This window comes from Tursiops truncatus, chromosome 16 (assembly GCF_011762595.2).
Source record: "Tursiops truncatus isolate mTurTru1 chromosome 16, mTurTru1.mat.Y, whole genome shotgun sequence".
NCBI lineage: Eukaryota > Metazoa > Chordata > Mammalia > Artiodactyla > Delphinidae > Tursiops > Tursiops truncatus.
This window is the reverse complement of record NC_047049.1, coordinates 13,306,347-13,333,291: the sequence shown is the minus strand read 5'-3', so window position 1 is coordinate 13,333,291 and position 26,945 is coordinate 13,306,347. Positions and strand designations below refer to the sequence as shown.

The 26,945-nt window shown below is 39.2% G+C and overlaps 1 protein-coding gene across 3 annotated transcripts in view; it reads right to left on the bottom strand.

Annotated features, from left to right (window-relative positions):
* Window positions 1-809: 809 nt before the first annotated feature.
* Window positions 810-26,945, bottom strand: part of PDZD8 (PDZ domain containing 8) — a 98,157-nt gene continuing 72,021 nt past the window's right edge. For 2 of the 3 annotated variants that reach the window (XM_019940068.3, XM_019940066.3), the window contains 2 exons: window positions 10,684-10,846; window positions 810-5,578 (listed from right to left, as the gene is read on the bottom strand). In XM_019940068.3, the coding sequence (XP_019795627.1) occupies window positions 3,375-5,578; window positions 10,684-10,846 (2,367 nt within the window). In that variant the 3' untranslated portion in view covers window positions 810-3,374. The remainder of the gene's footprint in view (window positions 5,579-10,683; window positions 10,847-26,945) is intronic. The other variant, XR_012326883.1, reaches the window with a different exon arrangement.

Below are 26,945 nucleotides of genomic sequence, written 5' to 3'. Positions count from 1 at the left end.
AACAGATAACTATATCTGATGAAAATAACTATGATATGCAGCCACTTGACACAGTAGGTCCACGGCCCCTGGAAGTTCCATAAAACTTAGGGTGCGCATGTGTGCACCTTTCAGGGGTGAGAATCCATGGTTTTAAACAGATCTTAAAATGGATTCATGGCTTAAAAAGGCTTAAGGGAACCTCCCCCAACCCTGTTTTTAAAGGAAAGCTGTTATGTCTCAATTTAGAAATAAACTCAATACATTTCAAAATTAAAGTGATTTTAAATTTATTCACTTTTAGGGGACTTGAGATTTTATTATCTTACTATTAGTAAGAGCCAAATACCTTCAAACTGCCTTTCAAAAAATTCAACAATACTTAAATTTAGAATTGACAGTACCTTCAAATTTTTAGCATGTGTTTTCTCCTCTTAAATTCATAAAATGGCCACATAGTATTTTAACTAGTTCTGATACTGAAGAATGTAAGGTCTGATATTAAGAAATGTAGCCTATGAATTGATTCTAAATGCTAAAATATTGCTCAGCTTGACTGTCTAACCTAATAATTCATCTAAATACCAATGTAGCAAATATACTTTAGTCCAATTACTATTAGATAGCAGAGGCAAATCCATAAATCTGATTGTCACAGCATAAAAAAATAGTAAAACCAAAATTTAATGCTTTTAGACAATTTTCAGAATAGCAATTTTGTTTAGCAAAAGCGGACTTTGTTAAACTTATCTTCATGGCCCAATTATACCAGGCAATAATTCCATAGAGATGCAGCAGTCACCTTTTTTAGATGACATCAAATGAAGATATTCTTGTTTTCTGTGGTAGTTTTTATTTAATATTATTTTTTAGCTATTGATAACATAGCATGGCAGAAAGATTACATCAGGAATGTGATATAATACAACTGTTTTCACTGAAGCCTTATACCTTACTATTCCTTAGGCTATTGGCGTGTCCCACCGCCCGCCCCCCTTGCACGAAACTACAACTGTGATGCCTCTACTGCCTCTCCCAGTAAATAGAAAAATATTGCACTACATTGAAGGTACATTTTACAAATATTAGCAGCATTACTGAGCTTTCCATGATTGTGGTTCTACAGAGTTAAATACTTTTAAAACATGAGTAGATTTTTATGAAACCAAAGTTTTGCATTATTTCTACAGCTCTTTCAAATGCATCAGTTTCAGCAGCATGCTTGGATGTCACTAAAACTTCATGGTATAATCCAAAACCACCAGCCACTTACTCTGCCTTCCAGGTTGTCAGTGGTAAGTGATTTTTTATGATAAGATGACAGTTGGTTATTACATTGGGAAGATTGTTTCAAGCTACTGTTACAGAACAACATTTTAGCTTTCAGTGAATTTGGTGTATAAAGACTTCTACAGCAGTGTTGAAATGCAAGCATGTTTAAACAAAAATGGGGGGTATACACAGATATATTTTTGTTATAAACTTGGCCAAGAAAGGTATTTAGTTTCCTAATATTTTACTTAATAATAAAATAGCAAGAATGAGAACTATTGATTTTAAAAGTGGAATGGCTTTTCTACCCATAAAAATGTTTTTATCATCCATATAACCCTTTTATTTCAATAGCTTGTTACTGACCCATAAAAATGTTTTTATCATCCATATAACCCTTTTATTTCAATAGCTTGTTACTGTTCAGAAAACTTTTGCAGTTATGCTGTTGTTTTCCTCACAACAATCCTGTGAGGTAGAATAAATTTTGTTTATTCCTACTTTACAGCTGGGGAGCCTGCAGCATGGAGCCCTATCGTGGCTTGCCTATGGTTACACAGTTCACTAATGGCCAACAGAAGAGCTTGAACTTAAACTCTTGTATGGAGTCCTGGGTTATAGACCTGGGCCAGAATCCTTACTATTATACTATGCCTTTTCCTGCCAGCCATAAAAACTGCCACCATCTAGTTTTAAATTCATGTCAGTTTCACTATATAGCAATTATCATAGTAGTTACCTACAAAAGGGAAAAACATGTACATATCTATTTTATAGACATATAAAAGGCCAAAACTTTTATGGTATACCAACAGAGGTCACGCTCACATGTTTTCCCTCAGTCGTGTGTTACTGGGATCCACACGATGGCCTGAGTATCAGACTAGACCTTCATTTTAAGAGAAATGGTTCCAATTCCTATGTATTGACGCTGTGTAATTTTCTTTTTTTAATAAGACAGTCTGAACTACAGAAGCATTCAGAATGATCAGCCTGTAGGATGATACATAGGATAAGCCTGTAGGATGTCAGACAAAGCAATAAATCTATTCTGCATGATTCCTCTCCCTTACAGCATTCTCATGCATGACTATTTTTCTAAAACAAAACAGCCAAACCAGATATCAACAGGGGCATTTTAAGAACAGTCCTCTGAAACTTCAAATATCTACATGCTTTATTTCCTATGGGAGAACTGAAGATGAAAAATAATCATAAATGTTTAGTACTTCCATTTGAAAGGCAAGTGTCAACATTTTGAAAGATTATATTTCAAAATCCTGCTGGTTACTGTTTTTTGTTTGTTTGTTTTAGTAATCTGGTCATCCTCTCAAAATTCTTGACCAACTGCATTCTGTATTTATTCCCTGTTGCATTTTGTTTTTCAATGCAAGCTCTTCAAATTAATCACTGTATTCTCACTATACTTAAACTGCACATAAGCTTTAGAAAAAAATTTCACAAAAGCATAAAAAACAAGCAATATATGTAAAACTTTTTTTTTTTTACTAAATCAGCATAACTAACTAAAGCTGCGGCTTTCATGTTACATTTGGCAAAATCAAAACAAAAAGCACTCCCCCAAACGCCAAAATAACAAAAATCTCAAGCAAGTAGATATGACAAACTTCATAACACAAAGTACGATTCAAAACCTGTTCCCTCAATGATTGCTGTTGTCAATTTGGGCATGCAGCAAATTTGTTGTTATAACTGTGATGGAAATGAAAATATTTCAAGAATCTGGACAGTATCCTATTTAACACTAATTCAAAAACTACGAAGAGGAAGGAAAAAAAACCACAATGAGACATCACACCTACATAAACACAAAAAGTCAGCTTACATAATTACATAATTAGAAAAAGTTAAAAATAAATTAGTAAAAATAAATTCCCAGTATAAACCCAAAAAGCATAGCTATAAATGCAATCTGAAACAACCAATTTAGTGAGCTGATCATGTTTTTGCTGGAAAACCACCTTTTCCACTCTAGTTCTTACACAAGCAAATAACTGTGAAGAAGCAGGCCAAAGTGCATAATAAGAGGGTTTAAATGTGGTTGTATCTGTGGTACTTTAGATGCAACTTTTCCTCAATCACTAGAAAGTTTAAACAGACTGTTACACAGACTCAGATGGGCCAAATAAGTCATCTGATATGCTACTGAATGGCTGAGAGTCTATTAGTTGGGTTATTTCACTATCAAGGTCTTCTTCTGTATCATCTGTGTACTTGCTTATTTTTTTGGAGTGCTGGTCTAAGGACAGACTTTCTAAAGATTCAATATCTTCAATGCCTGCTCTGTAGTGGATCATAAGAAGTGTTAGAGCTTGCAGTCTTTCACCTGATTTAGCCAAAGCAGCAGAAAGAAGTGATTTTTTCCTCGTATCGGTTGTCTCTTTTTCTTCTCTAACAAGGGAATTATTATGTTCCAACTCCTGATCAATTTCATTCTGCAGTTTATCTAGCATGAACTCTAGTTTCTGGATCCTCTCCTCTGTAGGCAACCCCCTGTACAGATCACGACCAATTTCTTTAACTGCAATGAAAACGCTGTCATCCAGACCACCCTCCTTTCTCACTAATTTTATTCCTGTGTTGTTGCCCTGTTTAGAAGGGCTGTTTGGGCCACAGATCTCTGTGTCACTGCCTTCGTTGTCTGATGTGTTGGGTGTGTGTTTTGGTGAAGGTTCTACTAGATCAGTCCCTGGCTCAGAAAGGCGAGTTTTAGAGACTTGACGCAGATTTAACAAACGAGAGCTCGTATTGATAATATGTCTTGTCAAACCTGTCATTCTGTTGACTGACTTCCCAGCTTCAGCATCAACACGAGGGGGCAGGCCTAAGAGGGCTTCTTGTCCTTCCAGCCTGAGATTTTTCAGGGCCCGGTCTATCCGTTGATCAGTTGCTCCACAAAGAGGAGTCTCGGCTAGACACTTTTCCTGACATTTTTTATGGCAAACATAAGCACAGAACATACACTGGGAAGCAGCTTTAGTCCAAACTTTTTTCTTACAGTAATCACACCAAGTTGGGTTCTGGAACTGAGTATCCTGGAAACTATGTTTATTTTCTGTTAAACCCATCTGTCCAACAAAGTGCTCCTCTTTAGGAAGGGCAGAAACCTCTTCGACCAAATGGAGTTCTTTTTCTTTCTCTAAGTTAGTAACTACATGGTGGTCTGGCTCTCCTTCTTTCAGATATTTGAAGTGAACAGTAATATCACCGAAACAAAATTTGTCATTGAACCCCTTCTGCATACTCAGATTACGTAGCGCGGTTCTCGTGACCATGGCCTTAGGTGATGGGGCTTCCAGTCTGAATTTGGAAAGGTATTCCATGTTCGATGTAGCTAAGCATCCTAAAGCCACCTCTTCAAGTTTTAAGCTGACATGCCCCAAACAGATGAGACCCCCTAATTTGAAAGGATCCCTGCACCACAGTGCGATGTTTAAGTACCTGTGGCAGGCTTCTATGTCAAAGAGACAGCTGGCTCTGGTTCTTGTCCATTTTCCGAGCTTGTTACGATAAAGAATTTCTGATGACTCCCATGTTTGATGGTCATCTGAACTGTCCTTAGGAGTGCAGGAACTTTCTGAAGTCAAATCTTTTGCCACTTCTTGCTTTGCTGGAAACTGCTTAGCTGTAGCTGCTTCTTCGACGTGATCCAGATTTTTCGCTTGCTTTTCAGCAGGTTTATCTGCAGCAGGCGGTGGCAGCACCTTCTCTGGCTTTTCAACGAGAATATCTGGTTCTGCCTGATTTGGGGCATCAGCAGAAGGTAAAGGAACTTTGACTTGTGGTCGTGGTGGCACAGGTGGTTTGAAAGTGGATCCTTGGGTGGGTTTTGACACTTGTGCTGGTTCTGTTATCTCAGAAGATTTTAGGGCCAAGGGCTTATTTTCTTCTTTGGATGGAAGTTTTGGGGGTGGTGGGTAACTTCCTACAACTAATTTACGGTTTAAAACTGGTGATATAGTTCCAAGGGGTTTAACAGAAAGTGTTGTTGGAGTACGTTTGGGACTGTGACTTAATGACTGTGCCTCATCCTTGACCTCAGTTTGTGCTCTCACATCACTTGCTAAGTCTTCAAATTCAGAATCCAGGTCTCTGTTTTCAGCATCTACTGCCAACCCACTTGTTTCCTCTTCATAGTTTGGTTGGCATGGGCCTATCAGAAAGTTGTCTTCCAACTGTCCAAAGTTATCTTGCAGCACTGCACCCTGGTTACTCTGGCCAACAGGCCTTTCATAATATACCAGGACTCGGTCACCAGCCTGCTTGATAAGCTTCAACACTTGCAGTGTAGATGTGATTTTCACACCTGTTTTAAGATATTAAATGGGAAACGTAAATTACTGCAGTAAAAATTACCTAAATTCACTAAGTGTAATTGCCATTAATTCACGATTACTTAACTAATGGAAAAGTAATAGTGAAACCTCTAAAGTATCTTACGGGTTTATGGATACATCAGTGTACTGATTCTTAAACCCTGACTGCTCCGATGTCCTGGAAATGTTTACCTTTTCAAACCAGATGATGACATGAAAATCCTGAGGAGGGTGTCAAGCTGCTAACTCCTAATTGTTTACCATTCCTTCCTAGGTTTAGAAGACATTATTCCTCAGTTTGAACTGAAGTGAGCAGAGTGAGACCTATTGAAAAGGATTTTATTAACGGTTAAATCAGGCTTAAAATGATGGGAAACTGTGATTATATTAAGGGAAATTGTAAAATGCATCAGGGATTACAAGTTGTAAGGTGAATGATTCAAATTAAGAGACCAATGCTTGAAATAAACTTAGCAAAATATTGGGTTGGCCAAAAAGTTTGTTCTGTTAGTGAATACACTGTTCAATAAAAGTCTTGGTGAAAATGAAAAATGTCTTTTATTTTCACTTAAAACTGAACAAACTTTTTGGCCACCCCAATACTATTATGAATAGTGGACTCTTACAGATTCTTTTCATTAGCCCTACCCATCAAACTAGTCTTTTTCAGGACCAGAAAGAATAAGGAAGGCATAATAGGAAGGCTTTAAAGTTAAACAAGTTGTTTACTATCTGTATCTATATCAACAGTATCTTAAGTTTTCATTTTATTTTCTAACAGGTGCTACATCAATTAGTTCAAAATTCAAAAAGTATAGAAAGATGTACAGTGAAAAATCTCCCTTCCACCTCTATCTCCCAGACGTGTTGTCCCTTTCCTGAGGCAATCAAAGCTTCTGATGTGTTCTTCTAGGGATAGGTGTATCTTTTAAAGGCTCTATTTTTTCCCTACCCTCTCCAAAACAGTACTTACCTAAGCCAACCCTTTCTGTAGGAGTTACAGAAAGGTGAGAAGGGGTCTTTGCTTTCCAAAGGTCTTAAGGCCATCCTAAGTAAATCAAGGTAAATCAGCCCCATCTAATAACCTGACTTCAGAGTTCCTCAACCTCTATATTCTCCTACTTTGGCTGCCCAGGCAAGACCATGCTTTAGACCTGGTCATCACTTGGAAGTTTTCCACATCAAAGATCTTTTACTTGGAAATTAACCTCTGATCACAATCTCCTATTTCCACCTCTAACAATCCTGTCTGCTAACTGAATCTGTTTTGAGGTAGTTTCCATGTCCAGTCATTCCTCCTTTGCTCTCATGGTCCAGCTGGTCTCCTGACACCACTTGCTTTTCTCCCCAACCTCAGTTCAAGACTTCAGTGGTGTTCACATCAAGCTTTTTTATTCTTTTGCCCCAGCCCTTTCCTCTTCTACCATCTACCTGTCTTTCTGATCCCCAGCTTTGCTGGCCCCTTATCTCCCTTTCCTGCTCCTGAGCTTATCACCTGGATACAACTCCCGAGTTATACCATCTATCTGCAGCAAGGCTTTCAGTGCTGCTTTAGCATTCTTTTGATTGGTCTCTAAACAACTAAGTCTCCAAACACCAGCTTCAAACCTTTCTTATTCCCCTGAAACCCACCCTTCCTGCTCTCTTTTATTCTGTAGATGACATCACCTTATATACTGAAGATCAGTAAGAAGCCACCTCTCCTCCCTGCCAGTCATTTTCAGGATTAAGCCATCTTAGAGGAGGAAGTATCCCTTGTACTTTGGATCCTACTCCCTATCCCCTTCAGGACTCTGCTCTATCGATTATCCTTGCTAAAATCTTAATTCCCTTCCTTCTTCTCCTTTAAAACCTTGTTTTCCTTGGTTTTCACAACACTGTACTAATTTGGCTCTGATCATCTCTGCTTTCTTTTTTCCCCCACCTATATCTGTCCCTTGTATGCAAATGTTCCCATGTTTTTTTCTTTAGTTTCTCTGCCTTTTTGTTCTCTCCCTAGATTACACCCATTTCAGTAGTTTCAACTGTCAACTTTTTCTTTGGTTGGCGTCCCCTCTTCTTCACTCTAGTCGTACATTCCCAGCTACTTCTGGATATCACCACCTGGATGTTTCGTTGATACTACAAATTCAGTGAAGTTAAAACCTCTCTTTGACCTTCTCATCTTCCTGTTCTCACTACTATGTGAATCAATTTGCCACCCTCCCAGTTAACCCGATCTGAATCATGGAGATGGCTGACTCCCTGGATAGATTCAGTCTGCTGTCAATCCTGTTAGAGTTCCAGTCCATTTTCATTCCTCCTCCTTTCAGATCCTCCTGACCACTGGCTTCCACTATAGTAATAAACAAACAGCTTTTTACTATGATCCCTCACTTAGATCTTCCCTATTTTAATCACCAAACATATATTGCTCCCCAGTTTTCCTAAAACATTGGCTCAAAAACCTTTAGCCTACAAACTCATACTGAAATTCAGAGCTTTCTAGTATGACTTCATGATTTATCCAGCCTTAATTTCTTCTGCTTCCCTTTAACCACACTATGAACCAGCAACTGTAGTTTGACATAAATAAAAATTAAGTCCATCTAATGATCTGAGGTAGGCAAAAAACTTCGGCTCAATCTAAACTCATTCTTTGTGACTTAACATCTGCCTCTTGGGACTGTTCAGCCAAATATGGATTATTTTTCTTTTGGAATATTTCAAATATACTCAAAAGCAGAGGAAATAGTAAAATGAACTCCATCACTGAGCTTAAATATAACAAACATTTTGCCAATCTTATTTCAATTATCACCAATCCTGTTACTAAATGTTTTTTTTTTTTTTTGCGGTACGCGGGCCTCTGACTGTTGTGGCCTCTCCCGTTGCGCAGCACAGGCTCCGGACGCGCAGGCCCAGCGGCCATGGCTCACGGGCCCAGCCGCTCCGTGGCATGTGGGATCCTCCTGGACCGGGGCACGAACCCGTGTCCCCTGCATCGGCAGGCGGACTCTCAACCACTGCGCCACCAGGGAAGCCCACTAAATGTTTTTTTTTTTTTTTTGTTTGGTACGCGGGCCTCTCACTGCTGTGGCCTCTCCCGTTGCGGAGCACAGGCTCCAAATGCGCAGGCTCAGCGGCCACGGCTCACGGGCCCAGCCGCTCCGCGGCATGTGGGATCTTCCCGGACCGGGGCACGAACCTGCGTCCCCTGCGTCAGCAGGCGGACTCTCAACCACTGCGCCACCAGGGAAGCCCGCACTAAATGTTTTTAAAATGTTGTATACCCATACAAATAAAGTATAGCTATAAAAAAAAGAATGTGTATCATACCCTCCCCATATCTCAATGAATATTATTATTTTTACAAATGTTAGACACAAAGAGATGACTTTTGCCTTTTCACCCTGCCTGTATTTATATTGCTTGGATTTATTTATTTATTTTTGATAACAGATATTTACTACTTGTATAATTGAAAACAAAAATCTTTCATAAAAGGATGTAAAAAAGAAAACAATTTTATGCTGTAGGTAAAACCAAACAGGGTATATGTATACATATAAAAAATTCATACTGAATTATGATTTTTAGCTGAGGGATAACTGTTATGTTTATGTTAAATAACTACGTCACAGATGAGGTTTATTTTATAGCCTTATTATCCTAAGTGTCCAGTATCATCATCTGGGAGCCTGTTAGAAATACAGAACCTGGAACACCACCCCAGGTCTACTGAATCAGAATCCACATTTTAACACCATGCCTGGGTGATTGGAATACACAAGAGAGTTTGAAAAGCACTGTTTATGACATAATCAGAGGGATTTCCATGTGAAATATTGACTTAGTGGGGCTTCCAGGTATGCAATTAAATAATTTTCATTATTTTATTGTCATGATGGATATGAATTAAAGGTAGAGTTTCTTCAACATGTAACCAAAGACAACTGCTCCTTAATTTAGGAACTAATTTACCTTGTTATTTATTGTTTTAGCTGTGAGAGAATATTCCATGTTGCCTTTAAAAGCTCAATTGTAACCAACCATGGGCTCAAGAAATCTCTTGACAAGCCTAGAATGGGTGGGCCACGTACTACAAAGGTCTGAAAAGGTTTGGACTTTTCCCCCACTGATGTCCACAGTGAGTCTTACTGCATATTTATAAACATGCAAGCAAATAATCTGCCTAACAATAGAGAGTTTTTGTTGTTATCAATCCAACTGATAGGAAGGCATGCAGGTGACACATTTTTCTGCCAGTGACAGTGATCTGGGCTGCACTCTGAATGACAATCTATTAACAAATGGCTGCCCAGTCAGGAACAATAAGGGGCAACCAATATGGGGCCACAGGCCAGTTCAGGTGTGCCCTTTTAGACAAGGACTCACTCTCCTGTTAATTATCTAGTCCTGAGTGATGGGGGCAGTAGTGCTAACATTGTCAGTTTTAGGCTCAGAGTAGTAATGGTGGTGGCCACACAGAAAGATAACTGTTGACCTGCCCTTTCTTTCACATTCAATAAAAAAAAAATAGAAGTAGGAGGAAAATGGTCTAAAGATGAAATATTTTCAAGATTTATAATTAGAACTAAAATGATGTGTTTCAAATTTTTTAAGTATTTATTTATAGTATAGTTATTACTTTCTTTCCATTGTAAAAGTAACGTGCTTATAGAAATAAAGAAGGAAGAGGGACTTCCCTGGTGGCGCAGTGGTTAAGAATCCACCTGCCATTGCAGGGGACATGCCCAGGTTCGAGCCCTGGCCTGGGAAGATCTCACATGCCATGGAGCGACTAAGCCCATGTGCCACAACTCCTGAACCTGTGCTTTAGAGCCCACGAGCCACAACTACTGAGCCCGCGTGCCTAGAGCCCATGCTCCACAACAAGAGAAGCCACTGCAATGAGAAGACCACGCACTGCAACGAAGAGTAGACCCTGCTTGCTGCAACTAGAGAAAGCCCGCACACAGCCATGGAGACCCAACACAGCCAAAAATAAAAAATAATAATAAAAAAAAGAAATAAAGAAGAGAGGAAAAACCCCCACATCTGTTCTCTGGTTTTCTTTGTAAATGTCAGGTATATTGCACATCAGCATAATTACCTCCAATAGCAATCAGTCGATCTCCCCGCTGAAGATCAGCAATTGCAGCAGGCGAGTTTGGGGCCACGGTCTCAATTATGACGTGCCCAGCATACCCGTCAGTTGACTGGACAAGACGAAGTGTAAGTCCGACACTTTGTAAATTCCCCTTTATTAATTCAACCTTTGATAAAGATAAAAAAATGAAAACAGATTCAATGGGTTCACAGTAGTGGAGTGAGAAAACACAACACATCGAGAGCACTACAGTTGACGCTGACTTTTATACCATGGTGGTTACTATTACAGACTAATAAAGGAGGGAGGAAATCTTTTATTGTGACAATATAAATTAAGATATGCTCAGACTGCACATTTGTGCCATCGAACCTTTTAAATGATAAGGTGAACATAAACAAATAGAAATCCTAAATCTGGTATAGCATGTGGCATGCACTCCCTAAACTCTGACATCATTACCAAAGATGATTTGGTTTTTAAGGTTTTATTACAGAAAATTTTAAAAATATACAAAAGCACAAAGAATAATTAAAATGAACCCTGTGGTAGGTTATAAAATATAGTAACAAATTCTTCTTGACTTGAATGCATGTCCCTTTGCAATGAATACTTTACCAGACCTGCTATTAGAGGTATACCTATTTCTCCATCCTTCTCTCAGCAACCAATATAACTAGAAAAAACAGACGAAGACACAGACGATCTGAACGTGATCAACCTTGACTTAAATGACATTTATAGAACACTATACCTAACAATGCCAGAATACACATTATTTTCAGGTACACATGGTAAGTCCACCAGGATGTGCTACGGTCATAAAACAAGCGTTGATACATTTAAAAAGACTGAAATCCGAGATACGTTCTTTGAATGGAATTAAATTAGCAATCAATTAACAGTAAGAAAACTAGAAAAACCCCAAACATTTGAAAAGTAAAACAACACACTTTAAGAAATTCATGGTCAAAGAAAAAATCAGAAGGGAAATTAAAAAATATTCTGGGGACTTCCCTGGTGGCGTGGTGGTTGAGAATCCACTTCCCAATGCAGGGGACACAGGTTTGAGCCCTGGTCCGGGAAGATTCCACATCCTGTGGAGCAACTAAGCCCATGTGCCACAACTACTGAGCTTGCGAGCCACAACTGCTGAGCCTGTGTGCTACAACTACTGAAGCCTGTGCGCCTAGAGCCTGTGCTCTGCAACAAGAGAAGCCACCACAATGAGAAGCCCCTGCACTGCAATGAAGAGTAGCCCCTGCTCGCCACAACTAGAGAAAGCCCGTGTGCAGCAACCAAGACCCAACACAGCCATAAAACAATAAATTTATATTAAAAAAATATTCTGAGTGGAATGATGAAAATACAATCTATCAAAACTTGTGGGATGCAACTAAAACAGTGTTTAGAGGAAATTTATAGCTTTAAATACTTGTATCAGGAAACAAATTCTAAAATTAGTGATCTCAGTTCATTCCTTAAAAAACTAGAAACCCCAAAGTAGAAGGAAAGAAGAACAGAAATCAATGTAATAGAAACTAAAACAACAAAGAAATCATGAAAGCTGATTCAATGAAATAGTCAATAAAACTGATAAGCCTCTAGGATAAACTGATAAAGAAAAATGTGTACTACCAAAATCAAAATAAGAGGGGAATATCACTACAGAATCTAGAGACATTAAGAGAATAGGCAACATTATGCACAACTTTATGTCAATACATTTGACAACCTAGATGAAATGGAAAAATTTCCTTGAAAGATAACAAATGAGAAAAACTGACTAAAAAAATAGAAAATTTGAACACCCCTGTATCAATTAAAAACATCAAATTCATAAACCTTTGCACAAAAAAATTCCCTCCGGGTCTAGACTGCTTCATTATGAATTGTTGAAATAACAATCTTACTTGGAATCTTTTAGAAATAGAGAAGGAGGGTATGCTTCCTAAATCATGTGTTAAGGCCAATGTAACCCTAATTCCCAAACCCAGACAAGAAAGCAGAACTACAGACTAATATTTCTAATGTTCAAATATGGATGCAAAATTTCTTAACAAAATTTTAGGGAATTCAACCCAATAATATATGAAAAGGATAATAATCATAACCAAGTGGAGTTGATTCCAGGAATTCAAGGTTGATTCAAGCACCCAGGAGTCAATTAGTATAAGTCACCATATTAAGAAAAGAAAGGAGAAAACCATATAAATATTTTAATAGCCGCAAAAAAAAAATTAACATCCATTTATGATAAAAGCCCCCAACAAAATAGAACTACAAGGGAACATCCTAAATCTGATTATAGGCATCCACAGAAATCTGTAAGTAACATAATACTCAAGGGTGAAAGACCTGTTCTCTACCCAAGATCAGGAACAAAGCAAGGATTTCTGTTCTTACCACTTCAATTCATTATTATACTGGGGGGGTATAGTTAGGGTCATGATGTAAGAAAAAGGGAAGACATAAAGAATGGAAAGGGAGAAGAAAAACGGTCTTTATTTGCATATAATATGACCCTATACACGGATAATCCCAAGACATCTACAAAACAACTTTTAGAACTAATAAGTGAAATTAGGTCACAGACTACAAGGTCAATATACAAAAGGCAAATATGTTTCTATATATTACCAACAAATAATTAGAAAATAAAGAAAGCAAATTAATTTGTAATAGCATAAAAATACTTAGGATTAAATTTTTAAAATTTATCTTTTATTGAGGTAACATTGGTTTATAACATTATATGTTTCACATGTACATTTCTGCTTCTGTATACACTACAGTGCGTACTCATCACCAAAACTTTAGTTTCCATCTATCACCATACAACTAATCCCCTTTCTCCATTTCACCACCACCTCTCCTCCCGGCCCCTTCCTCTCTGGTAACCACTACTTTGTTCTCTATTATCAACATGTTTGTTTTTTTTGGTTTGTTCATTTATTTTGTTTTTATTTGTTTATATTCTACAATATGAGTAAAATCATAAGGTCTTGTCTTTCTCTGACTTACTTCATTTAGCACAATGCCCTCCATCCATGTTGTCACAAATGGCAAGATTTCATCTTTTTTCTCTTTTTATGGATAAGTAGTATTCCATTGTGTGTGTGTGTGTGTGTGTGTGTGTGTGTGTGTGTGTGTGTGTGTGTATGTGTATATATATACATACCACATCTTCTTTTAGGATTAAATTTAATTGAAGATGTACAAAACCTGTATGCTGAAAACTTCTGCAAAGGGAAATTAAAGAAGACCTAAATAAATGAAGAATGACACCATGTTCATGGATTGGAAAACTCATTATTGTTAAGATGCCAATTCCTCCCAAATTTATCTACAGATTCAAAGTAATCCCAGTAAAAATCTTTGCAGGACTTTGGAAAGGTAAAAGACCTAGAACAATCAAAGCCATCCTTAAATAGAACAAGGCTGAAGGACTTATACTACCTAATTTCAAGCCTTACTATATAATGTTAGCGTAATTAAGACAGTGTGGTATTAGCCTAAGGACAGATATTAGTTGTAGAAATTAACATCATCATTTCTTAAGATATCAAAATTTGGACAACGTGTTGACTTCCTATTATAATAGATAAGGATGATAGTCCATTCTCCTGCCCCCAAATTACAGTAGAGTTACATCATTATTTTTAGTTCCTCTGCATAACCTCTTTATAACTTTAATTAATATACTTATACCCCTATATTTCTTATTTCATCAACTATCGACAATATCTCTCTTGATACTAGGACTTCTATCTTTCCCTTCACTTCTCCCCTTTATACCCCTTCTACCTTCTAAACTCTACCATGAAAGTTGATAACTATTATATTAATTTTTAAACTATTTTTAAGCTACCAAGGTTGACTGGAAGTCAGTCATGTTTATAATATTGTGACTATATAAATATGATTTACTGAGAACCTGGACATCTTTACATTTTCTGTCTTGTATAGCCTTTTGCTTTTCTTGGAGGTTTTTCTTTCAACAACATAGCTTTCACTCTAAATGTAGGATTTATGTAAGTACTGCTTCTGCAATTAGCTCTTAAATTCACCTATCCATTTGTTTACATATTAAATTATTTAGCACTCAGTCAAAGCAAAGTTTTTCTTTACCCCTCCACCCTACTCCTGCCTAAAAAGAAGCCAGTTAATAAATGTAGAAGGAATGAGCAGATTTGAAAAATCACCCAAAAGGAGAGACAAACATTTAGATTAAAAAAAAGAGAGAGAGAGAGAGAGAGACAAAGAAAGACTAAAGAGCTGGAACAACCGAATGTAATGTCTGAATCTTGGTAAGATCCTGGTTCAGGGAAAAAAAATCTACAGAAACATTTATGGGACACTGGGAGCATTTTAATATAGACTGAAACTTTGGTGAAATTAAGGAATTATTTTCTTATGTGTGATAATGGTTATTGTAGTTATGTAAAATGTTCTATTTTTAGAAGATTCATACTGAAATATTTAGAGGTAAAATATGACGTCTTCAACAATGTCTTTCTCAGATGCAGAGCTATGAAAAGTTTCAGCATCTATTATTATACTTATTAGTAAGACTCAGCACTACTAGTCAAAACAGGATACAAAAGGAAATTTAAAAGCCAATCTGCTGTGAATGAACTCAATATACAGCTGAGGAAACAAGGCAAACATATTATGAAACAAACATCAATTCAGGGCATTAGAATATTTAAACTATCTTATATCGTTCAAACCTTAATTTACTTTTACAGGATCAAGACTGAGAAGCTAATTTTATGATCATATGACTTTAAAAATTCTCCCATTAGAAAAGACAAAGACGGTGACTGATGTCGACATTCAGTAAGAGAACAGCAGCCAGTTCAAACCCACTAGGAGAAGAATGGGCTCAAGCATGGTCTTTACTTCCAAAGAACAGAAATCATACCAATGGTGGTAAATATCTACCTTTTCACAAAATTGTTTTCATCCTGCTAGAAGGTTTCCTCTATGTTGTAGACTAAAGACATATCAAATGAAAGGAAAAGGAAGGGGCTGAAAAAAGGAATAGCAGAGAGAAAAAATTGTATTTCTTATGGACAAACAAAAGCATAGTGAAGAAAAAGTGCACATGGAACAATATTATATTTTCCTTTGGATTGCTGATCATGAAATCTTTATAAAAAAAAGAAAAGCAGGATGAAAATGTCTGATAACAAATACAGGAATAGATTATGGATGGGAGACCTTCAGTCAATTCTAACCATCATGTAATAACTTTTCCTTTCTCATAAAAAGCCAATTAGATGTTTTTAAGCCCACCAAAATCTGGGTACTCCCCTATTCCAAAAGATAAGCTATGATTAAGGAAAAATTAACATCTACAGAACTCATTTTGTCTGCAAAGAGAGAGAGGCTGACAGTGATTTAGTTTCTAGTTCCAGTTTGTTGCTAAGGCCTTGCTGTACTCCTACTAAAAGCTATGCAGACCCTAGCCCACACAACCATGAACAGTGACCCTGACACCTGACTGTGGCATGAAATACCGGAATCCTCAAAATAAGCACACCTTTTTTACTTAAGTGAGTTTTAGTAGGTATCTGTTTCAAACGGGTTCTGGCTTACCAGGCACCGTGTTAGAGACCACCATATACAATATCTCATCAAACTCAAAGTGCTGTATTTATTAACTACAAAGCTACAAATACATTATAAATGTAGGATGGAATCTGCCTGAGCCTAGCCAGGGGCCTCTGCCGCCTGCCCTTGCAGGGACTTAGCACCTGCAAGATGGGTAAGAGAAGGAGAGGAGCACCTGGGCCAGTGCTATACCAGCAGCTCCTCCTGACACCAGAGGCTGCCTCTTCTGCAGATAGGGGCCTGTCCAGGAGGTGATGGGGGCTTGGGGCTTCAGAAGTGTGGTGCTATCCTCACCATTGTCCTACAGAGTAAAACCAAGTCCCCCTAAAACAGAGTTCCCTTACTGAGTTTACAGTTATTCTATCTAAAATTTTATTTCCTTTCTTTGTCACCTCTTACCCCAATCCTGTGCTAACTGAACATTAATCAACTAGAGTCAGATGGCTAAGATTACTATTGTTAACATCATTAATGTACCAAAATTGCTGCTGTAGATATCATCATTAACATACAAACTCAGGTTGTTTCTCCAGCACAAGACGAGCTAACAGACCCCTGAACCATGGACCACCTGGCCTGAGAATCATAAAATAGAGACATCCTGACTCCTTAAACTATGATAAAGAAATGTCACATAGGACTTCCCTGGTGGCACAGTGGTTAAGAATCCGCCTGCCAATGCAGGGGACACGGGTTTGAGCCATGGTCGGGGAAAATCCCACATGCCATGGAGCAGCTAAGCCCGTGTACCACAACCTGTGCTCTAGAGCCCGCGAGCCACAACTACTGAGCCCGTGTGCCACAACTACTGAAGCCTGCACGCCTAGAGCCCGTGCTCTGCAACAAGAGAAGCCACCGCAATGAGAAGCCCGCACACCGCAAGGAAGAGTAGCCCCCTGCTCACTGCAACTAGAGAAAGCCCGTGCACAGCAATGAAGACCTAACAGAGCCAAAAATTTAAAAAAAAAAAAAAGAAATGTCACATACAGTATGGAATTAAGAGATACAAACTACTGTACACAAAATAGATAAGCAACAAAGATTTACTGTATAGCACAGGGAACTATATTCAATATCTTGCAATAACCTATAATGGAAAATAATCTGAAAAAATACATACATAAAACTGAATCACTGTGCTGTACACCTGAAACTAACACAATATTGTAAATCAACTATATTTCAATTACAAAAAAAGAAAAAAAAAGAAATGTCACATAGAGTAACCTAGTGGTTACCAGTGGGGAGAGGGAAGAGGGAAGGGGCAAGATAGGGGTAGGCAGTTAAAAGCAACAAACTACCATGTACAAAATAAATAAGCTACAAAGATATATTGTACAGCACAAGGAATATAGCCAATATTTTAGAATAACTATAAATGGAATATAACCTATAAAATTATGAATTACTATGTTGTACACCTGAAACTTATATAATACTCTATATCAACTATCCCTCAATTAAAAAAAATCACATATTAATAAAAAAGAAATGGCACAAGTTGATGATTAATCCCAGCCTCTTTGTTCTTCCCCTTTAAAAAAGTCCCTCAATCAAGTCCAAATTGGAGTGGATCTGAGACTTGTTTCCCACTCTCTTGCTTGGCACCCTGCCCTTACTTTGATTCAAACACATGCTGTTAGTGTTGGGCTTTCACCTCCTTCTGCACCTTTACATTATGGACCAGGAATGGTTTTCCCATTATGGAATGGGAACGGTTATCTGCATCTAAAAGCCTACTGTTAAAAAGTTCAGCTTTATACACGTGTTGTGTACGTATGTGTACAGGTTACTGTGTCACTCTCCCTTTCCTGTCCCCCTGCTCTACTAAAAAAGCTAGGAAACAGTCCTCATAGTCCACATGAGCCCTTGCTCCACAACAAGAGGACGCCCCAGGCTGGCAGCTCCAGGTCCTGGCGTGTTAGCGACAGAGAAGGTCTCTGAAGGGTGTAGGCCCAGGCACCTCCAAACTCATAAGCTGCGTCCCCAGGCTTGAGCCGCTGTCCCTACTCCCAGGAGCAGTGCGGTGGGCTTCGGAGAGTCTGGGAGGAGTGGAGAACTGTTGGAGGCCATCCTTGCTGGGCCAGGAGCACATCCCTGCTCCCTGCCCTTGTAGCACCCTCCATGTGCTAAATAAAATGGGCTTTATTATCTGCAACTCATATTTTAGTAGTTGATTATACTCTGAACTGTTATGAAGAAATTCTTTAATATTGTTGTCAACATAGATAAATAATCAATAAACCAATCTATCATAGGAATAGAAAAAAAATGTAGGATGTAAAGTGCTTTCTCTGTGGCTTAGCCTGTGTCAATTGGCCTGAATTTAGTTGAAACCAAAAGATAAACTTCTACTGGAAGAGAAATACTATTTCTAGTATTTTTTTGCATGACATACCAAAAAAAAGTTTATCAATTGTCAAGAATTGCTGACATACTAAACAGCAATTACATGAGCTTAATCACTAGTCAACACATACAAGATTGCAGACAGCCTGCATTTAACTTCACCAATCATGTTAGACACAGGTTAAAAAATTCTAGCTGCATGTGTACCTATCTGGTGCAGAGCAATTTAGTAAAAACAACAAGATAGCCTTTAAGAGCTCTCACACTCTGAAATCCTTTTAGCCTTCCCTGGACCCAGCTGGGATGCCTTATTTTCACCTTGGGGGAGGGAGCAGGGTGGGGAACAACACTGATTTTTTAATCCCTTCCTAACATGGACATAATTTTTTTTTTAACATCTTTATTGGGGTATAATTGCTTTACAATGGTGTGTTAGTTTCTGCTTTATAACAAAGTGAATCAGTTATACATATACATATGTTCCCATATGTCTTCCCTCTTGCGTCTCCCTCCCTCCCACCGTCCCTATCCCACCCCTCCAGGCTGTCACAAAGCACGGAGCCAATATCCCTGTGCCATGCGGCTGCTTCCCACTAGCTATCTACCTTACGTTTGTTAGTGTGTATATGTCCATGACTCTCTCTCGTCCTGTCACAGCTCACCCTTCCCCCTCCCCATATCCTCAAGTCCGTTCTCCAGTAGGTCTGCGTCTTTATTCCTGTCTTACCCCTAGGTTCTTCATGACATTTTTTTTTGTTAAATTCCATATATATGTGTTAGCATAGGGTATTTGTCTTTTTCTTTCTGACTTACTTCACTCTGTATAACAGACTCTAGGTCTATCCACCTCATTACAAATAGCTCAATTTCGTTCCTTTTTATGGCTGAGTAATATTCCATTGTATATGTGCCACATCTTCTTTATCCATTCATCCGATGATGGGCACTTAGGTTGTTTCCATCTCCGGGCTATTGTAAATAGAGCTGCAATGAACATTTTGGTACATGACTCTTTTTGAATTTTGGTTTTCTCAGGGTATATGCCCAGTAGTGGGATTGCTGGGTCATATGGTAGTTCTATTTGTAGTTTTTTAAGGAACCTCCATACTGTTCTCCATAGTGGCTGAACCAATTCACATTCCCACCAGCAGTGCAAGAGTGTTCCCTTTTCTCCACACCTTCTCCAGCATTTATTGTTTCTAGATTTTTTGATGATGGCCATTCTGACTGGTGTGAGATGATATCTCATTGTAGTTTTGATTTGCATTTCTCTAATTTAGATTAATGATGTTGAGCATTCTTTCATGTGTTTGTTGGCAGTCTGTATATCTTCTTTGGAGAAATGTCTATTTAGGTCTTCTGCCCATTTTTGGATTGGGTTGTTTGTTTTTTTGTTATTGAGCTGCATGAGCTGCTTGTAAATTTTGAAGATTAATCCTTTGTCAGTTGCTTCATTTGCAACTATTTTCTCCCATTTTGAGGGTTATCTTTTGGTCTTGTTTATGGTTTCCTTTGCTGTGCAAAAGCTTTGAAGTTTCATTAGGTCCCATTTGTTTATTTTTGTTTTTATTTCCATTACTCTAGTAGGTGGGTCAGAAAGGATCTTGCTGTGATTTATGTCATAGAGTGTTCTGCCTATGTTTTCCTCTAAGAGTTCGATAGTTTCTGGCCTTACGTTTAGGTCTTTAATCCATTTTGAGCTTATTTTTGTGTATGGTGTTAGGGAGTGATCTAATCTCATACTTTTACATGTACCTGTCCAGTTTTCCCAGCATCACTTATTGAAGAGGCTGTCCTTTCTCCACTGTACATTCCTGCCACCTTTATCAAAGATAAGGTGTCCATATGTGCGTGGGTTTATCTCTGGGCTTTCTATCCTGTTCCATTGATCTATCTTTCTGTTTTTGTGCCAGTACCATACTGTCTTGATTACTGTAGCTTTGTAGTATAGTCTGAAGTCAGGGAGCCTGATTCCTCCAGCTTCTTTTTTCATTCTCAAGATTGCTTTGGCTATTCGGCGTCTTTTGTGTTTCCATACAAATTGTGAAATTTTTTCTTCTAGTTCTGTGAAAAATGCCAGTGGTAGTTTGATAGGGATTGCATTGAATCTATAGATTGCTTTGGGTAGTAGAGTCATTTTCACAATGTTGATTCTTCCAATCCAAGAACATGGTATATCTCTCCATCTATTTGTATCATCTTTAATTTCTTTCAGCAGTGTCTTATAATTTTCTGCATACAGGCCTTTTGTCTCCTTAGGTAGGTTTATTCCTAGATATTTTATTCTTTTTGTTGCAATGGTAAATGGCAGTGTTTTCTTGATTTCACTTTCAGATTTTTCATCATTAGTATATAGGAATGCCAGAGATTTCTGTGCATTAATTTTGTATCCTGCTACTTTACCAAATTCATTGATTAGCTCTAGTAGTTTTCTGGTAGCATCTTTAGGATTCTCTATGTATAGTATCATGTCATCTGCAAACAGTGACAGCTTTACTTCTTCTTTTCCGATTTGGATTCCTTTTATTTCCTTTTCTTCTCTGATTGCTGTGGCTAAAACTTCCAAAGCTATGTTGAATAAGAATGGTGAGAGTGGGCAACCTTGTCTTGTTCCTGATCTTAGTGGAAATGCTTTCAGTTTTTCACCACTGAGGATGATGTTTGCTGTGGGCTTGTCATATATGGCCTTTATTATGTTGAGGAAAGTTCCCTCTATGCCTACTTTCTGCAGGGTTTTTATCATAAATGGGTGTTGAATTTTGTCAAAAGCTTTCTCTGCATCTATTGAGATGATCATATGGTTTTTCTCCTTCAATTTGTTAATATGGTTTATCACATTGATAGATTTGCGTATACTGAAGAATCCTTGCATTCCTGGAATAAACCCCACTTGATCATGGTGTATGATCCTTTTAATGTGCTGTTGGATTCTGTTTGCTAGTAGTTCGTTGAGGATTTTTGCATCTATGTTCATCAGTGATATTGGCCTGTAGTTTTCGTTCTTTGTGACATCCTTGTCTGGTTTTGGTATCAAGGTGACGGTGGCCTCATAGAAGGAATTTGGGAGTGTTCCTCCCTCTGCTATATTTTGGAAGAGTTTGAGAAGGATAGGTGTTAGCTCTTCTCTAAATGTTTGATAGAATTCACCTGTGAAGCCATCTGGTCCTGGGCTTTTGTTTGTTGGAAGATTTTTAATCACAGTTTCAATTTCAGTGCTTGTGATTGGTCTGTTCATATTTTCTATTTCTTCCTGATTCAGTCTTGGCAGGTTGTGCATTTCTAAGAATTTGTCCATTTCTTCCAGGTTGTCCATTTTATTGGCATAGAGTTGCTTGTAGTAATCTCTCATGATCTTTTTTATTTCTGCAGTGTCAGTTGTTACTTCTCCTTTTTCATTTCTAATTCTATTGATTTGAGTCTTCTCCCTTTTTTTCTTGATGAGTCTGGCTAGTGGTTTATCTATTTTGTTTATCTTCTCGAAGAACCAGCTTTTAGTTTTATTGATCTTTGCTATTGTTTCCTTCATTTCTTTTTCATTTATTTCTGATCTGATTTTTATGATTTCTTTCCTTCTGCTAGCTCTGGGGTTTTTTTGTTCTTCTTTCTCTAATTGCTTGAGGTGCAAGGTTAGGTTGTTTATTCGAGATGTTTCCTGCTTCTTAAGGTGGGCTTATATTGCTATAGACTTCCCCCTTAGAACTGCTTTTGCTTCATCCCATAGGTATTGGGTCATTGTGTCTCCACTGTTATTTGTTTCTAGGTATTTTTTAATTTCCTCTTTGATTTCTTCAGTGATCACTTCATTATTAAGTAGTGTATTGTTTAGCCTCCATGTGTTTGTATTTTTTACAGCTCTTTTCCTGTAATTGATATCTAGTCTCATGGCGTTGTGGTCAGAAAAGATATTTGATACAATTTCAATTTTCTTAAATTTACCAAGGCTTGATTTGTGACCCAAGATATGATCTATTCTGGAGAATGTTCCATGAGCACTTGAGAAAAATGTGTATTCTGTTGTTTTTGGATGGAGTGTCCTATAAATATCAATTAAGTCCATCTTGTTTAATGTATCATTTAAAGCTTGTGTTTCCTTATTTATTTTCATTTTGGATGATCTGTCCATGGGTGAAAATGGGGTGTTAAAGTCCCCTACTATGATGTGTTACTGTCGATTTCCCCTTTTATGGCTGTTAGTATTTGCCTTATGTATTGAGGTGCTCCTATGTTGGGTGCATAAATATTTACAATTGTTATATCTTCTTCTTGGATCGATCCCTTGATCATTATGTAGTGTCCTTCTTTGTCTCTTTTAATAGTCCTTATTTTAAACTCTATTTTGTCTGATATGAGAATTGCTACTCCAGCTTTCTTTTGGTTTCCATTTGCATGGAATATCTTTTTCCATCCCCTTACTTTCAGTCTGTATGTGTCTCTAGGTCTGAAGTGGGTCTCTTGTAGACAGCACATATAAGGGTCTTGTTTTTGTATCCACTCAGCCAATCTGTGTCTTTTGGTGGGAGCATTTAGTCCATTTACATTTAAGGTAATTATCGATATGTATGTTCCTATTCCCATTTTCTAAATTGTTTTGGGTTCGTTATTATAGGTCTTTTCCTTCTCTTGTGTTTCTTGTCTAGAGAAGATCCTTTAGCATTTGTTGTAAAGCTGGTTTGGTGGTGCTGAACTCTCTCAGCTTTTGCTTGTCTGTAAAGGTTTTAATTTCTCCATCAAATCTGAATGAGATCCTTGCTGGGTAGAGTAGTCTTGGTTGCAGGTTTTTCTCCTTCATTACTTTCAGTATGTCCTGCCACTCCCTTCTGGCTTGTAGGGTTTCTGCTGAGAGATCAGCTGTTAACCTTATGGGGATTCCCTTGTGTGTTATTTGTTGTTTTTCCCTTGCTGCTTTTAATATGCTTTCTTTGTATTTAATTTTTGACAGTTTGATTAATATGTGTCTTGGCGTATTTCTCCTTGTATTTATCTTGTATGGGACTCTCTGTGCTTCCTGGACTTGATTAACTATTTCCTTTCCCATATTAGGGAAGTTTTCAACTGTAATCTCTTCAAATATTTTCTTAGTCCCTTTCTTTTTCTCTTCCTTTTCTGGAACCCCTATAATTCGAATGTTGGTGCGTTTAATGTTGTCCCAGAGGTCTCTGAGACTGTCCTCAGTTCTTTTCATTCTTTTTTCTTTATTCTGCTCTGCAGTAGTTATTTCCACTATTTTATCTTCCAGGTCACTTATCCATTCTTCTGCCTCAGTTATTCTGCTATTGATCCCATCTAGAGTACTTTTAATTTCATTTATTGTGTTGTTCATCGTTGCTTGTTTCATCTTTAGTTCTTCTAGGTCCTTGTTAACTGTTTCTTGCATTTTGTCCATTCTATTTCCAAGATTTTGGATCATCTTAACTGTCATTATTCTGAATTCTTTTTCAGGTAGACTGCCTATTTCCTCTTCATTTGTTAGGTCTGGTGCATTTTTATCTTGCTCCTTTATCTGCTGTGTGTTTTTCTGTCTTCTCATTTTGCTTATGTTACTGTGTTTGGGGTCTCCTGTTTGCAGGCTGCAGGTTCGTAGTTCCCGCTGTTTTTGACGTCTGTCTCCAGTGGCTAAGGTTGGTTCAGTGGGTTGTGTAGGCTTCCTGGTGGAGGGGACTAGTGCCTGTGTTGTGGTGGATGAGGCTGGATCTTGTCTCTCTAGTGGGCAGGTTCACGTCTGGTGGTTTGTTTTGGGGTGTCTGTGGCCTTATTATGATTTTAGGCAGCCTCTCTGCTAATGGATGGGGCTGTGTTCCTGTTTTGCTAGTTGTTTGGCATAGGATGTCCAGCACCGTAGCTTGCTGGTCGTTGAGTGAAGCTGGGTGCTGGTGTTAAGATGGAGGTCTCTGGGAGATTTTCGCCATTTGATATTATGTGGAGCTGGGAGGTCTCTTGTTGACCAGTGTCCTGAAGTTGGCTCTCCTACCTCAGAGGAAGAGCCCTGACTCCTGGCTGAAGCACCAAGAGCCTTTCATCCACACGGCTCAGAATAAAAGGGAGAAAAAGTGGAGAGAATTAGTAGAAGTATGAGGAAAGAAAGAAGGAAAGGAGGGAAGGAAGGAAGGAAGGAAGGAAGAAAGAAAGAAAGAAGCAAAGAATGAAAGGCAAGAAGGAAAGGAAGGAGGGAGGGAGGAAGGAAGGAAGGAGGGAAAGGAGGAAAAAAGACAGAAAGAAGATACAGTACAAATAAAATAAAGTATAATAAAGTTATTGAATTAAAAAATACTTATTTAGAAAAAAAAAGGGACGGATAGAACCTTAGGACAAACGTTGGAAGCAAAGCTATACAGACAAAATCTTACACAGAAGCATACACATACACCCTCACAAAAAGAGGTAAAGGGGGAAAAATCATAAATCTTGCTCTCAGAGACCACCTCCTCAATTTGGGATGATTCGTAGTCTAAAGGAGGGAAGGAAGGAAGGAAGGAAAGAAAGAAAGAAAGAAAGAAAGAACGAAGGTAAAGTATAATAAAGTTATTAAAATTAAAATTATTAAGAAAATTTTTTAAAAAACATGGACGGATAGAACCCTAGGACAAATGGTGGAAGCAAGACTATACAGACAAGATCTCACACAGAAGCATATACATTCACAAAAAGAGGAAAAGGGGAAAAAATCATAGATCTTGCTCTCGAAGTCCACCTCCTCAATTTGGGATGATTCGTTGTCTATTCATGTATTCCACAGATGCAGGGTACATCAAGTTGATTGTGGAGCTTTAATCCGCTGTTTCTGAGGCTGCTGGGAGAGATTTCCCTTTCTCTTCTTTGTTCTCACAGCTCACATGGGCTCAGCTTTGGATTTGGCCCTGCCTCTGTGTGGAGGTCGCTGGAGGGTGTCTGTTTTTTGCTCAGACAGGACGGGGTTAAAGGAGCCGCTGATTTGGGGGCTCTGGCGCACTCAGGCCGGGGGGGGGAGGGAGGGGCACGGAGTGCGGGGCGAGCCTGCGGTGGCAGAGGCCGGCGTGACGTTGCACCAGCCTGAGGCCCGCCATGCGTTCTCCCGGGGAAGTTGTCCCTGGATCCCGGGAACCTGGCAGTGGCGGGCTGCACAGGCTCCGCGGAAGAGGGGTGTGGCGAGTGACCTGTGCTCGCACACAGGCCCCTTGGTGGTGGCAGCAGCAGCCTTAGTGTCTCCCGCCCGTCTCTGGGGTCCGCAGTTTTAGCCGCGGCTCGCGCCCGTCTCTGGGGTTCGCGCTTTTAGCCGCGGCTCGCGCCCGTCTCTGGAGTTCCTTTAAGCAGCGCTCTTAAACCCCTCTCCTCGCGCACCAGGAAACAAAGAGGGAAGAAAAAGTCTCTTGCCTCTTCGGCAGGTGCAGACTTTTCCCTGGACTCCCTCCCGGCTAGCCATGGTGCACTAACCCCTTCAGGCTATGTTCAAGCCGCCAACCCCAGTTCTCTCCCTGCGCTCCGTTCGAAACCGAAACCCGAGCCTCAGCTCGCAGCCCTGCCCGCCCCGGCGGGTGAGCAGACAAGCCTCTCGGGCTGGTGAGTGCCGGTCGGCACCGATCCTCTGTGCGGGAATCTCGCCGCTTTGCCCTCCGCACCCGTTGCTGTGCACTCCTCCGCGGCACCGAAGCTCCCCCCTCCGCCTCCCGCAGTCTCCGCCCGCGAAGGGGCTTCCTAGTGTGTGGAAACTTTTCCTCCTTCACAGCTCCCTCCCACTGGTGCAGGTGCCGTCCCTATTCTTTTGTCTCTGTTTTTTCTTTTTTTCTTTTGCCCTACCCAGGTACGTGGGGAGTTTCTTGCCTTTTGGGAGGTCTGAGGTCTTCTGCCAGCCTTCAGTAGGTGTTCTGTAGGAGTTGTTCCACGTGTAGATGTATTTCTGGTGTATCTGTGGGGAGGAAGGTGATCTCCGCGTCTTACTCTTCCGCCATCTTCAAGGTCCCCCCCTGGACATAATTTTATACAATGGATAAGAAAAGGATATATTTTAATAACACATCAATATAACTCTTTTACAAACTGTTCTCTCTTACTTGAGATTGTAACATTGAGCAAAAAACCAAAAATGCAAGAGAGAGTAAAAGGTCACTAAGTGAAAAACCCTGAATAACTGTGACCACTTTTGAGTATTCCTTCATCAAAAAAGCTTCTGGGCTTCCCTGGTGGCGGAGTGGTTGAGCGTCTGCCTGCCGATGCAGGGGACGCGGGTTCGTGCCCCAGTCCGGGATGATCCCACATGCCGCGGAGCGGCTGGGCCCGTGAGCCATGGCCGCTGAGCCTGCACGTCCAGAGCCTGTGCTCCACAA